This window comes from Nicotiana attenuata, unplaced genomic scaffold (assembly GCF_001879085.1).
Source record: "Nicotiana attenuata strain UT unplaced genomic scaffold, NIATTr2, whole genome shotgun sequence".
Classification (NCBI taxonomy): Eukaryota; Viridiplantae; Streptophyta; class Magnoliopsida; order Solanales; family Solanaceae; genus Nicotiana; species Nicotiana attenuata.
This window is the reverse complement of record NW_017670810.1, coordinates 86,034-98,722: the sequence shown is the minus strand read 5'-3', so window position 1 is coordinate 98,722 and position 12,689 is coordinate 86,034. Positions and strand designations below refer to the sequence as shown.

Sequence of the window (12,689 nt, the reverse complement as noted above, 5' to 3'; positions counted from 1 at the left end):
TATATATATATATATATATACAATTTAAAAATATTAGGGAAAAATTGGGTATCAACAGCTGCCCCTCTTTACCCGGGGAATGATGGAAGAGTTGTCGGGTAAAGAAAATGATGACCAATTTTGGCCGAATAGAACGAGAACTGATGTGAGTTATTAAAAAATGGAGGTCGTACTCCGGTTTCTGAATTGCCTACATATCCCTAGTGTTACAGGAATCAGGCCGTGTGTAGTTCTGGATCCAACGGTGGACGAGACCGACAGAGTTGTTGTAAGAATAGTCGTATGTTTCGGAAAGGGTTCTTTTGGGTTGGATAGTATCAGATGGATTTATTCGGAGTTATGAATGTGAATCTGAAATGTAACGGATGTGCTAAAGAGCAAGTATCTGAATAGCCATAGAATAAGAAGCGGGAATTGATGATGGTCGGTTACGTTTAAAACATTTGCGAAGGTGAACTTTATGAATGGAAACCGGAGCGAAGATTGGTCCCGTTTGAAGAACGGTTACTTCCTGGATTACCTACAAAACTTAAAACACGATGTACGCAAATATATATGGATTATTGCGAGAATTTAAACATGATGCAAATTCCCTTTGGACCATGGAGATTGTCTTTAGACGGTGAGGATGATGTCCTTTAGATCATGACGTCCCGAGCCATTAATCGTGAGATAAGGGATTCGCAGGCCATGAAATGATCTTCTCGGGCCATGAGAATGGTGCCTCTGAACCATGACGCCTTTGAATAATGATGTGCAATATTGAGAGATCCTCAGGCCATGGCATGGTGTCTTCCGGCTAAGAGTATGATGCCGTCGGACTATGACGCCTTTGGACGAGATGGCAATGTTTCAGCCCATGAGATGCAAAGACATGATGCTGGGTCATATAAGAAGCGAAACAAGACAGAACTTAGTCTTGCATAAGATTGGGACTGAGCTTAGCCCCGGGAAAGCAAAAAAAAATAGTGCTAGATTTCAAGTAACATTCGATATTACGCAAGGAAAGGCGGAGCTTAGCCTTATGCAATTAGGGAGGAAATGCTTAGCCTCATGCAAGAAGAGGAGACAATGCTTAGTCTCGACTCAAGGAAAGGCAATGCTTAGCCTTATGCAATTAGGGAGGCAATGCTTAGCCTCATGCAAGAAGAGGAGACAATGCTTAGTCTCGATGCAAGGAAAGACAGTGCTTAGACTTACGCAATTAGGGAGGCAAGCTTAGCCCCATGCAAGAAGAGGATACAATGCTTAGTCTCGATGCAAGGAAAGGCAATGCTTAGCCTTATGCAATTGAGTAGGCAATGCTTAGCCTCATGCAAGAAGAGGAGACAATGCTTAGTCTCATGCAATTGAGGAGGCAAGGCTTAGCCTCATGCAAAATGAGGAGACAATGCTTAGTCTCATGCAATTAAAGGAGACAGGGATTAGTCTCATGCAATGTAAGGCACTGCTTAGCCTTATGCAATTGAGGAGGCAATGCTTAGCCTTATGCAAGAAGAAGAGACAATGCTTAGTCTCATGCAGAGAAAGGCAGAGCTTAGCCTTATGCAATTAAGGAGGCAGGGCTTAGACTCATGCAAAATGGAGACAATGCTTAGTCTCATGCAGGGAAAGGCAGAGCTTAGCCTTATGCAATTAAGGAGGTAGGGCTTAGCCTCATGCAAAATGGAGACAATGCTTAGTCTCAATGCAAGGAAAAAGTAATGAGTGATAGTAGAGTGTTTCTTAGCTGGAGATATGTTTGCGTTTGGCAGCTTTGTTTGATGATAGTGATTTTGATTTGTGTGCATTTGCGAATACTCCTGTTATGTTCATTGTGCCTGCATTCAAAGAAAAATCATGAGTTTCGGGGAAGGTTGGTTCGTGCCTTCGCCTGCTTGCTTTGCTTTGCTTTGCTCTGGAGATCCTGTTTGAGTTACCCTGGGTAACATCTGGCTGCCATAGAAATAAAGTTTTCGAAAAATATGCATGCACTTCGTAAATATAGTTATTTAAAAACATAGTAGTATGCAATATGTAAATTAGATGAACCAATAACTGTGACGCTTTTAGAGACATTGCAACCTCCTTGCATTAGAATTTTGAGGATCCTCCTCAAAATTCTGCCCCAGTTTAATAAGTGATTCTTCGGCCGTTCCGCATATGATGAAATTTGCTGGACTTGCTTCGGAATTTTGAGGGTACTCCTCAAAATTCTGCCCCAATTTCTGACCAATGGGAAAATGAAGATTTTATTAAGATGTGACCGAACCCACAGGGATGCCTACGTATCCCTTCTTAAACGGGAATCAAGCGTAGTTCAGTTACATCAGATGAAGAAATGCAAACAATCTAAACATAGTTTCTTTTGACTGCGTCTGAGTTGATAGGTTTTGGCCAAATTTCTTCGTCCATTTTTGCAAGTATGAGTGCTCCTCCTGTTAGTACTCTTGAACCATGTAGGGCCCTTGCCAATTAGGTAAAAATTTCCCTTTGGCTTCATCTTGATGCGGGAAGATCCACTTCAGCACCAGCTGCCCTGGTGTAAACTGTCTAGGTCTGACCCTTTTGTTGAAAGCTCTAGACATTCTGTTTTGATAAAGTTGACCGTGGCATACCACATTCATTCTTTTCCCGTCAATAAGAGCTAATTTTCGTAGTGACTTCTTATCCATTCTGCATCACTAAGTTCTACTTCTTGTATAATTCTCAAAGAAGGAATTTCGACCTCGGCGGGAATGGCAGCTTCAGTACCGTAGACCAACATGTAGGGAGTTGCTCCGGTTGATGTGCGGACTATGGTACGGTACCCCAGTAAGGCAAATGGTAATTTCTCGTGCCATTGCTTGTGGTTGTCTACCATCTTTCTCAATATTTTCTTGATATTCTTGTTTGCGGCCTCCACGGCTCCATTCATTTGAGGCCTATATGCTGTGGAATTCTTATGCTTGATTTTGAAGGTTTCACACATAGTTTTCATTAAGTCACTATTGAGGTTGGCGGCATAGTCAGTGATGATGGATTCTGGTATCCCGAATCGGCAAACAATACGAACCTTGACGAAATCTGCGACGACTTTCTTGGTTACATCCTTGTAAGATGCAGCCTCAACCCATTTTGTGAAGTAATCTATGGCCACTAAAATGAACCTGTGCCTGTTCGAAGCGGCAGGCTCGATCGGACCGATGACATCTATTCTGCATGCGGCAAAAGGCCAAGGTGCACTTGTTGCATTGAGTTCATTTGGTGGTACCCGTATCATATCTACATGTATTTGGCACTGGTGACACTTTTGGACATACCTGATGCAGTCCGTTTCCATAGTCATCCAAAAATATCCTGCTCTCAATATCTTCTTGGCTAATACAAAACCGTTCATGTGTGGTCCGCAAGTTCCGGAATGTATCTCTTCGAGCAGTTTGGAGGCTTCCTTGGCGTCAACACACCGTAATATCCTAGGTCTAGAGTTCTTCTATACAGAATTCCTCCACTTTGGAAGAAATGGTTGGATAATCTTCGGACTGTGCGTTTCTGAGTATGATATGCATGCTCCGGGTATTCTCCTATTGCCAAGTATTCCTTGATATCATGGAACCACGGATTTCCATCCGTCTCTTCTTCAACATGAGCGCACTAAGCTAGCTAATTATGGATTCCTACTGGAATAGGGTCGATTAAATTCTTGTCTGGATGCTGTATCATGGAGGACAAAGTGGCTAATGCATCTGCGAACTCATTCTGGATTCTCGCACTACTACAAAAAAAGGCCTTTGGCGGCAATAATGCAATTGCCGCTAATAGATTTTTTAAGCTGAAATATTAATGGTACATGATCATTAGCTAGTAAAAGATATCTTTTTACCGACAATAAAAATAAATTACCACTAAAAGTTACTAATATAAATCATTTTTTATTATTTTTACTTTCCCTCCGTACCCAAAATAAAAAAAATCTTTCCCTCCAATTTTTTTGGACAAGGCTGAACTATTCCCTCCAATTACAAAACGGAAAAGGGCCAAAAATACCCCTATCGTATGGTAAATGGTTTATAAAAGCCCCCCGTCCATCTATCCGTCTGAATATATACATGACGTTATTTCTAATATCAAATTTACCCCCACGACTAACGGAATTCCATGTGTGCATCTCATTAACTGATGTGGCCTTTTTTCATTTGTCCACGTGGATCAGTGGGGCTAACATTATGTTTGGGTTTTTTTTTACCCATTAAACCGATCCGACCCATTTCTTTTACCTATGGGTCGGTCTTTTAACCCTAAATCCATATTTTTACTCGTTTTCTTCCCCAATTTAGAGCATAGATCATCAGTTCCTCTATTCCCCTTTCTTCTTCCCCAAAATTTCTCTTTTACAACTAATTAAATCTTGTCTTTTCCCTTCGAAATGTCTGAAAATTCTATCTCTTCTGGTTCGTCGCGTCTTTATGGTTGTGGTTTAAATGCAAATCATTTTGTGGCTAAGACTCAATTGAACAGTGGTCGTCGATTCTACAAATGCCCTCGTTTTGACGAGGCCTCTTCTTGTGGTTTGTGGGAATGGCGTGATGAAGAGATGCCACCACATGTGACGATGCTAATCCATAACTTGAATACTTCACTGAAGTCAGTGGAAGTTGAAAAAAATTATCTGAAGAAGATGGTGGCTAACTTGGAAGTTGTTGTTTCTGCTGAAAGACTGAAAACGGAGAAAATAATGGAAGAGGTCGAGGGAATTAATTCAGCAAAATTACAGAAGGTTGCTAGGATGGAGGCTCAACTACAAAATATGAAGTTGTTTATTGTGTTTTCTTGGATTGTCTTTGTGTTAGTACTAGTTTTCAAGATGATGTAGTGTAGTTATGTTATGGTGTAGTTATGTTATGATGCAGAAGTTTGAAGTTTATGTATTATGGAAGTTTGAAGTTTATTTATTATGTTTTGATGAAGTTTGAAGTTTATGTATTATGTCTTTGTGTTAGTACTAGTTTTCAAGATGATGTAGTGCAGATGTTTATGTATTAGTTTCTGTTTTTTTCCTTTTTCTGCATTTGTAATGTTTATGTATTATGTTTCCTTTTGTAATTCTGCATTTGTAATGGTTCTCTTTTGGTATGAAATGAAGTTTGTTAGCATTATCTTCATTTAAATTTTGGTATGAAATAAAGTTTGTTACCCATGGTTCTCTGTTAACATTTAAATTCTGCATTTCTAAAGTTCCACTTGCACAGACTATCACAATAACAACTTGAAATCTGCTATAGATAGAAAGAAGAACATTGCCATTAATGGAGTAGCAAATTTACATTGTTTCAAGATTTAAGCCCAACAAAACATTGCTATTAGACAAGTAAATGTGTGATCCAAAAACCTGTAGCACTGTCACAACATTTACTTGTCTAAAAACCTAGAACATAAACAAACATCATGTACTGAACAGTCATGCAAAAAAAGGATTTTAATGTATATTACATTCAGCATTTCTTGCTACACTACTCCCCCTTGCCCCTCCCCTTGCCTCTTCTAGCTTTGAGTTTGCCAATCTTTTTCTCTTTCACACCCAACAATTGAGCTGTTGTCATTGCTTCCTTCCCCTTCCAGGTAGTTTTCTTTGGGGAGTATGGCAGTTTTGTTGGTTGTGAGCTACCAATGTGATCACCTGTGGATGGTATCTTCCTAGTGCCAGAATTTTGTTGATTCCTACGCTGAAGTCTAGTCTTAATATCATGCACAACCTTAGGCCTCAAGACTGGGTCAGAATCTGCACCAAAGTCTGCTTGAATAAGCATTCTTCTAGTCTGAATACTTTGAGTGCTGGAGTGCTGAGTTGGCATTTGAGTGGTGTGACCGGATTGCTGACTTAGCTGCTGAGTGTCATGACTGGATGGATGAGTTGGCTGCTGAGTGGTGTGACTGGATTGCTGAGTTGGCTGCTGAGTGTCATGACTGGATGGTTGAGTTGGATGCTGAGTGGTGTGACTGGATTGTTGGTCTTGTGCTTTAAAACCTAGAGTAGGTACCACAAAGAATACTGATTCTTGGTCTTCATTTGCTGAGTGTGGTCTTGCACTTTCTTTGACTGTAATTATAATCAAATATATATGTTATCTTGTGAGTAAAAAAAAATAGATTGTGAGTATAAACTACAAAATAGAAAGAATACCTTGTTGGCTAATGGACAACTTCTTTTATTATGATTTGGCTGGCCACAAAAACTGCAAGTCATCTGAAGACCCTTCCTAGATGTTGACCATTGTCCTTGCCTTTTCCTAGCTTCATCCTTCTCTCTTGACCTTTTCACTTTAGGTCTACCAACCATCTTTGCTAGTGGTGGTGGATCCATGGCTTGGTGTGGCTCAATTTTCCAGAATCTTTCACCTTTAACAGGCTGCAGTTTGTGTTGATACACCAACTGCCAGGCTTGTTTGGAATACCACCAGTGAATCCCAACTGTTGGGTCTTGTTTCTTATATAAGAATACCCTGATAGCATGAGCACAAGGGATTCCAAACAAGTCCCAAAGCCTGCATGTGCACCTTTGTTGCTCCAGAATCACCGTGTGCCTGTCTTCACCTTCACTTATTTCAAAACCCCTTTCTCCATTAAAATTTTCCTTGCACTTTGAAGCCATCTCTCTATAATCATTGTATAACTCCATTGCATATGGGCTGTATTCACCTCTTCAACTGTTTACTTCTTCTGCTCTATCCTTTAGTTGATTCATCACCTTCAAAAGTTAATCAGTAACATAGTAAATCAGTAGTTAATCAACAGTATGAAATCAGTAGTTAATCAACAATATTAAATCAGTAAACAAGCAGTTAATCACCTTCACTCTTATATCCTCAAGCATCTTCACTATTGGCTTATGTCTAGCTTCAAGAATCCAAGAGTTGAAGGACTCTGTAAAGTTGTTGTCCACCATTGGATTCTTACATTGGGTATCAAAGTAAGCTCTACACCAAGTTACTGGAGGATAGTTCAGCAAGTCCTTGACAGCATCCTCAGAAACTTCACCTAGCTGTTTCAACATGTCCTTAAATTCCACCTCATATGTGCTCCAAGAACACCACCACATTAACTTTTTCATCTCATCAGTATTCCATTTTTTGCTCCAATTTGCTTCAATATGCCTTGCACAATATCTGTGATATGATTGTGGACATACATTCCTCACAGCATCTAACAAACCCTACACAAAGAAACATTACATTAACAAAGAATGTGCTAAATGTAAAAAACTGCTGAATGTAAAAATCTGCATATGGTAACATACCTTCTGCATATCTGACATGAATGTGTACCCTTCACCATCTTTCAATTCCAAAGAAGCCTTCAAGTTCTCCATGAACCACTGCCAGGTTGTCTTTGTTTCCTTATCCACTATAGCCCAAGCTAGTGGATAAAAATGCTTGCAAGAATCTTGAGAACAAGCAACTAACAACATCCCTTTGCATTTGCCTTTTAAAAATGTTCCATCTAGACCTATAAAAGGTCTCAAACCTGCTTTAAATCCACTCTTCAGGGCTTGGAAACTGATATACATCCTCAAAAATCTTCTCTTACCTTCCTCCATTGCATCCTTGGATATCTGTATCACCACATCAGTACCAGGGTTTGTTTCTCTCAACTCTTGAGCATATGCCTCCAATTTGTTGTACTCATCCAAGTAAGAACCCTCCAATTTCTCTAAAACCATTCTCTTTACCCTTTTTAACTTTGAGGCACTCACATTCAAACTAAATCTATCCTCTAAATCAATCTTCATCTCTTTAATCTTAAACTTAGAATTATTTTGAATCTTTCTCTTAAATAATGTGCTAAAGCAGCAGGAATAGCTCTTCTGTTCTCAAACACTTCACTACAATCATGTTCATCCCTCCAAGTTTTTATCTTTACCCCTTGATCTTTGCCATCCTTAGAAATAAGACATTTAAAAGGATACCCTATCTGACACTTGTATCTAAGTCTTTTCTTATCACTCTTATCTACCTTAAGGCCCCTCTTATTAGACACAACATAATAACCAATAACCTCCTTAGCTTCAGCAAGATCTTTGAAAGTCATACCCTTTTCCAATGTTTTATACCTATCAAGGTTTTCAGTTACCTCACACTTCTTCTGCCTCTCAAATAAACCTAGGGCATCACTATCATAATCACTATCAACACTTTCAATGTCTAAATCATCTTCGGTACTATCACAATCAGAAGCTGCAACAACAGGTACACTATCTACTGCTGCTGTATACTGGGTAAATACAGGAACATTAACAGTATCATCTAACAGGTCAACCCCAAATAATTGTACATTAGTAAAACCATCATTAATTAGGGCTTGAATCTTCCTAATCCCTTCATCCCCATCTAACAAAAAATACCTCCCAGAAGGGTCAAGAAATATCAGCTGTTGTACCTCAACATATCCTATCACTTCAGTGTATTCTTTACACAAATCAATATAAGAGAGAGGGTCTACTTCATAGCCACTCAACACGTGCACATCTCTCTTAGTATAAGACAAAGTAGGTTCCAATACACACTCACCCCCATAATTAAAATATAAGTTCACTTTATCCACCATCCTTCTGATAAAATCACATGCAACAACAATAAAAAAAAAAGGCAAATTGGGACCACATCAGCATTATAATACAAAGCGACAGTAAAAATACAAAGATTTGAAACCCCACCATCAATTAAATATACAAATCGACAAAAACAATAGCTTTAATAAGTAGGACCAATATGATACGGACCACCAAAAACAAAAGTAACAAAATAAAATTCTAGAAAGGTACAAAAAATAACTCAGAAAACATAAAAACTTCACATGCACCAGACATAAACCTGTCAGTTCCCAAATATTTCCCAACCCTACAATTTAATAATTTTAAGCAGTAAATACTTACCTTAATCGAATAATAATGCAAGATATCGCTGGAAATCAAAGGTCTTCCTGTTTTGAGCGCACCAAATCGGACCAGACAATGAACCCTAAGAAAGCCCTAAAATCGCCATTGATAGTTTAGATAGAAGAAACGGAAGAGAAATCAGAGAAATGGTAAAAATTAAGTATTTTGTCGGTGGGTTTAGGGTTAAAAAACCGACCCATAGGTGAAAGAAATGGGTCGGATCGGTTTAATGGGTAAAAAAAACCCAAACATAATGTTAGCCCCACTGATCCACGCGGACAAATGAAAAAAGGCCACATCAGTTAATGAGATGCACACATGAAATTCCGTTAGTCGTGGGGGTAAATTTGATATTAGAAATAACGTCATGTATATATTCAGACGGATAGATGGACAGGGAGCTTTTATAAACCATTTACCATACGATAGGGGTATTTTTGGCCCTTTTCCAATTACAAAATAATAGGAAAACCTAATATCGCACCTCCCCGGCCTTCATCGAACGGAATACAGAATCGCGCCTTCCCCAACCTTCATCGAACAACATGATTAACAAAATCGACATATCAGGTCTCCGACCAGCTTTTTCCCCAGATAACTCCTCTTCTTGATTCTCTTCTTACCCATCAGTTGCGATTTACCATTGAGTTTGGATTGGTGTTGTGCTCGATTATGCTCAATATTCGTTGTCAGTATTCTCCCTTTTATCCGTCTCCAACTTCTCTTTTCGTGTAGGTTCAAGATTATTGTAGAAATTATTCTTTTCCTTCACTTACTAGTCTTTATCGGTAAAAAATTCTGCTTACCAGGTACAAATTTGTGATTTTTTTAATCCAGAGATTTGTAAAGTATAGTTTTTTGCATATGCTAAGTCGTTTGTGATATCCGATTGCTGTTAAATTGATGTGTGATTGATTGAGTTTATTCTTCTTTTCCTCTATTATTTTTTGAATTGGTTCCTCTGTATGTTTTCTAAGGCTACTATTATTCTTGTGATTTTTCAGAAATTTTCTTAGTGTCGTCGATGCATTTTGATGTTTTCATTGAATCCATCATTAGTCGAGATATGAATTCCACTAGTCGACATATATACTGGTTTTAGTATTTTGTTAATTGATGCGAGCTTTTCTGATTTTCATAAATCTGATGCATCTGCACGAAATAAGCATATGCTCAGTTTGATTGATTTGATCATTTTGTTCTAAATTGATTTTACTAATGCAATTTTCATAAGGATTTTGACAAGTTATTATCAGTGTTATGGCAATGGACTTATATTCTTCCCATATCCTACATGTCGAGAAGTATTTGATTGTTAATGTTTCGATTGTTAAAAAATCATTGATAATAACTGTTTAGTGAGATTGTAAATTAGTGCAGAGTTTTTCAAATGACTAAAACATGACTCAAATATTTTCAAACTCGAGTGTAGCTTCCTAGGAAAACAGCACCAATTGTTGTGAAGATATTTGTTTGGTATTTTAGCAACCTCTGTAGCAACAATTGTGTTTTCTTATATTATTACAACCAGGAAACAAACTTGTAGTGACATACTTGTTCATTCACTCCTCTTCCTACTTTTGGTATTTGATTTATGAAGCACATAACTCTTTTGGTCGGCTGCCCAATTATTATATTAGTATATCATTGTATTTCTCTGTGGCAGCTCTTGTACCTGCTCTAGCCCACCACGAAAATGATAGTTTTGGTTTCTTCATATTTACAGATGATATAGAACTGCCTGTTAGTGCAATTGTATTAGTATAGCTACAACTATCAGGCTTGTAATGCATTTACCAATCTCTATCACCATAGAATTTTGTGCTGTTATTAGAAGTTTGAAAATATAGCCAATCTGTATTTTTGTGTGAGTACAACTTTTTCCTCTTTCTCATATAGAGAAGAGAGGATTATCCAGACAACAGGAAACAATAGCAATAGTACAGTTCCAACTAAATTTGCTTCATATGGAGGAAAAAATGCAATAATGCACTAGTAGCTAGCTCTAGGGAGCCATTAATTAAACCTCGAGACATTTTTAATATGGGAGAGAAAAATAGTGTGCAGTTTGAGTCATCAATGCAGAGTGAGGTCACTGAGTTGGCTCTTTTAGAAAATGCTTGTGTTCTAGAAGATGAGTATAATGATTGGGTAAGAAGTGGTGTCGATGGGATAGTAATTGATACAAACGTACATTCTCAAGCTTCTCTAAATGATGGTGAAGCTAATGTTGAGGGAGGAAATGACATAGAAAATGAATGTGATTCTGAATAAGATAGGAGAAACTTATAGAATATTTTTCTCCCAAGTGTTATTTAAGAAAATCTAAGGGTGCTATTTTTTTACTTCAAAAATTTGAATATTGAATGTTTTAGTGAATTCGTTTTTCTTTCTTTTACTTATATTTTACTTACTGTATCCATTCAAATGTGATACTCTAAGATGGTATTATCACTTGATAATTTTTCCTAGTGCATCAATAGCTCTTATCTCTCGAACAATCTTTGTTGCAAGACTTTATTTGTGTACAAGAGTTGTTAATTTTTTCACATCTTGAGATAAGGATGATGCTTCCTCCTGTTTTGCACGTGACTTGTTGCACGTGAAATATTCTCAAGACCATGCACATGAGGATCAATCTAATGAGTTGAATAGTTCTGTTGGTGGCACTGATGTTCAACAAAATGACGACGAATCAGGTAACACCTTTCTCTGGAATCATTTTGAAATATTAATTGTGTGAATACTTTGGTTATTCTAACTAGTTTATATGCAACTGTGAAATCTCAACTTTTATGAAAATGGCAAATCCATATAGCTTCTCCTGGATCTATTTTTTTCTAGGCTAAAATATATAACATGTGCCACTAGATCTGATCACACTAAAATCTGCCAACCTTAGGAGTATATTGTTTTCTTTTCACGCCTTTTTTATGTTAAATTTCTAGGGCCTCAAATATACGAGTTATTTTAATGAGATATACTTTTTCCAAATGGTAAAAGTTAGGGATGACACATAAACTGCTTCACAAAGACCTTTTTTTTGGTGATGTGAACTGCTTCACATTGACTTCTTACAATTCTGTTAATTTTGTAGCCTAAATGGGTCCAAAATGCTTACCAAACTAGATCTGCACATGTCAATTAGCAGCTACATACTCTATAGACTATCCTACAAATTTGTTTGATTTTACAAGTCAGTTGTGTCACGACCCATTTCCACAATAGGTCATGATGGTGCCCGACACCGTTGCTAGGTAAGCCAATGCGGAATCATTTCCATCTCCTTATGTTAATTTTAGCGGAAATTTACGTGAAATAATTATCCGAATTTGAGTTCGCAACCTGAAAGTGATAGATAAAATAAATAACATAATATTACAACCCCAAAACTAGTCTACTAAAGTATGTGCCAAGACCTGGTGTCACAAGTACGGGCATCTAGTAGAATACACAAAAGAATATCTCTATCCTACTGTCTGAGATAAAAAAAGACAGCAAAAGCAAAGGAAGACTCCATCCGGCTGCTGGGCGGCATAGGAAGGAAGCAGCTCACCGTGGAAGTCTATGTCACAAGCTCAAGGGCGCGCACCGGACTGGTAACCAGATGTATCTGCCTCAAATCCTGTACAATTAAGTACAGAAGCGTAGTATGAGTACATAAACAATATGTACCCAGTGAGTATCCCGTCTAATCTCGAAGAAGTAGAGACGAGAGGTCGACTTGATACTCACTAGGGTCAAATAATATATCGAGGTAATTATACAAACCATGAAGAAACAACTAACAAGCAACAGT

At 37.9% G+C, this 12,689-nt stretch overlaps 1 protein-coding gene across 1 annotated transcript; it reads right to left on the bottom strand.

Moving 5' to 3' along the window:
* Nucleotides 1-6,658: 6,658 nt before the first annotated feature.
* LOC109243547 lies at nt 6,659-7,675 on the bottom strand. The gene is made up of 3 exons (XM_019410487.1): nt 7,253-7,675; nt 6,806-7,168; nt 6,659-6,703 (listed from the first exon to the last, which is right to left on the bottom strand). The coding sequence occupies exons 1-3, from the start codon at nt 7,673-7,675 to the stop codon at nt 6,659-6,661; spliced, it is 831 nt and encodes a 276-aa protein (XP_019266032.1).
* Nucleotides 7,676-12,689: the final 5,014 nt, after the last annotated feature.

Coding starts and splice junctions, on each gene's coding strand:
- LOC109243547 (XM_019410487.1), bottom strand. CDS start 7,675: ATGGTTTTAGAGAAATTGGAGGGTTCTTACTTGGATGAGTACAACAAA. Junction 7,169..7,252: donor TCATGTCAGATATGCAGAAG/GTATGTTACCAT, acceptor TTCTTTGTGTAG/GGTTTGTTAGATGCTGTGAG. Junction 6,704..6,805: donor TTGAGGATATAAGAGTGAAG/GTGATTAACTGC, acceptor TAACTTTTGAAG/GTGATGAATCAACTAAAGGA.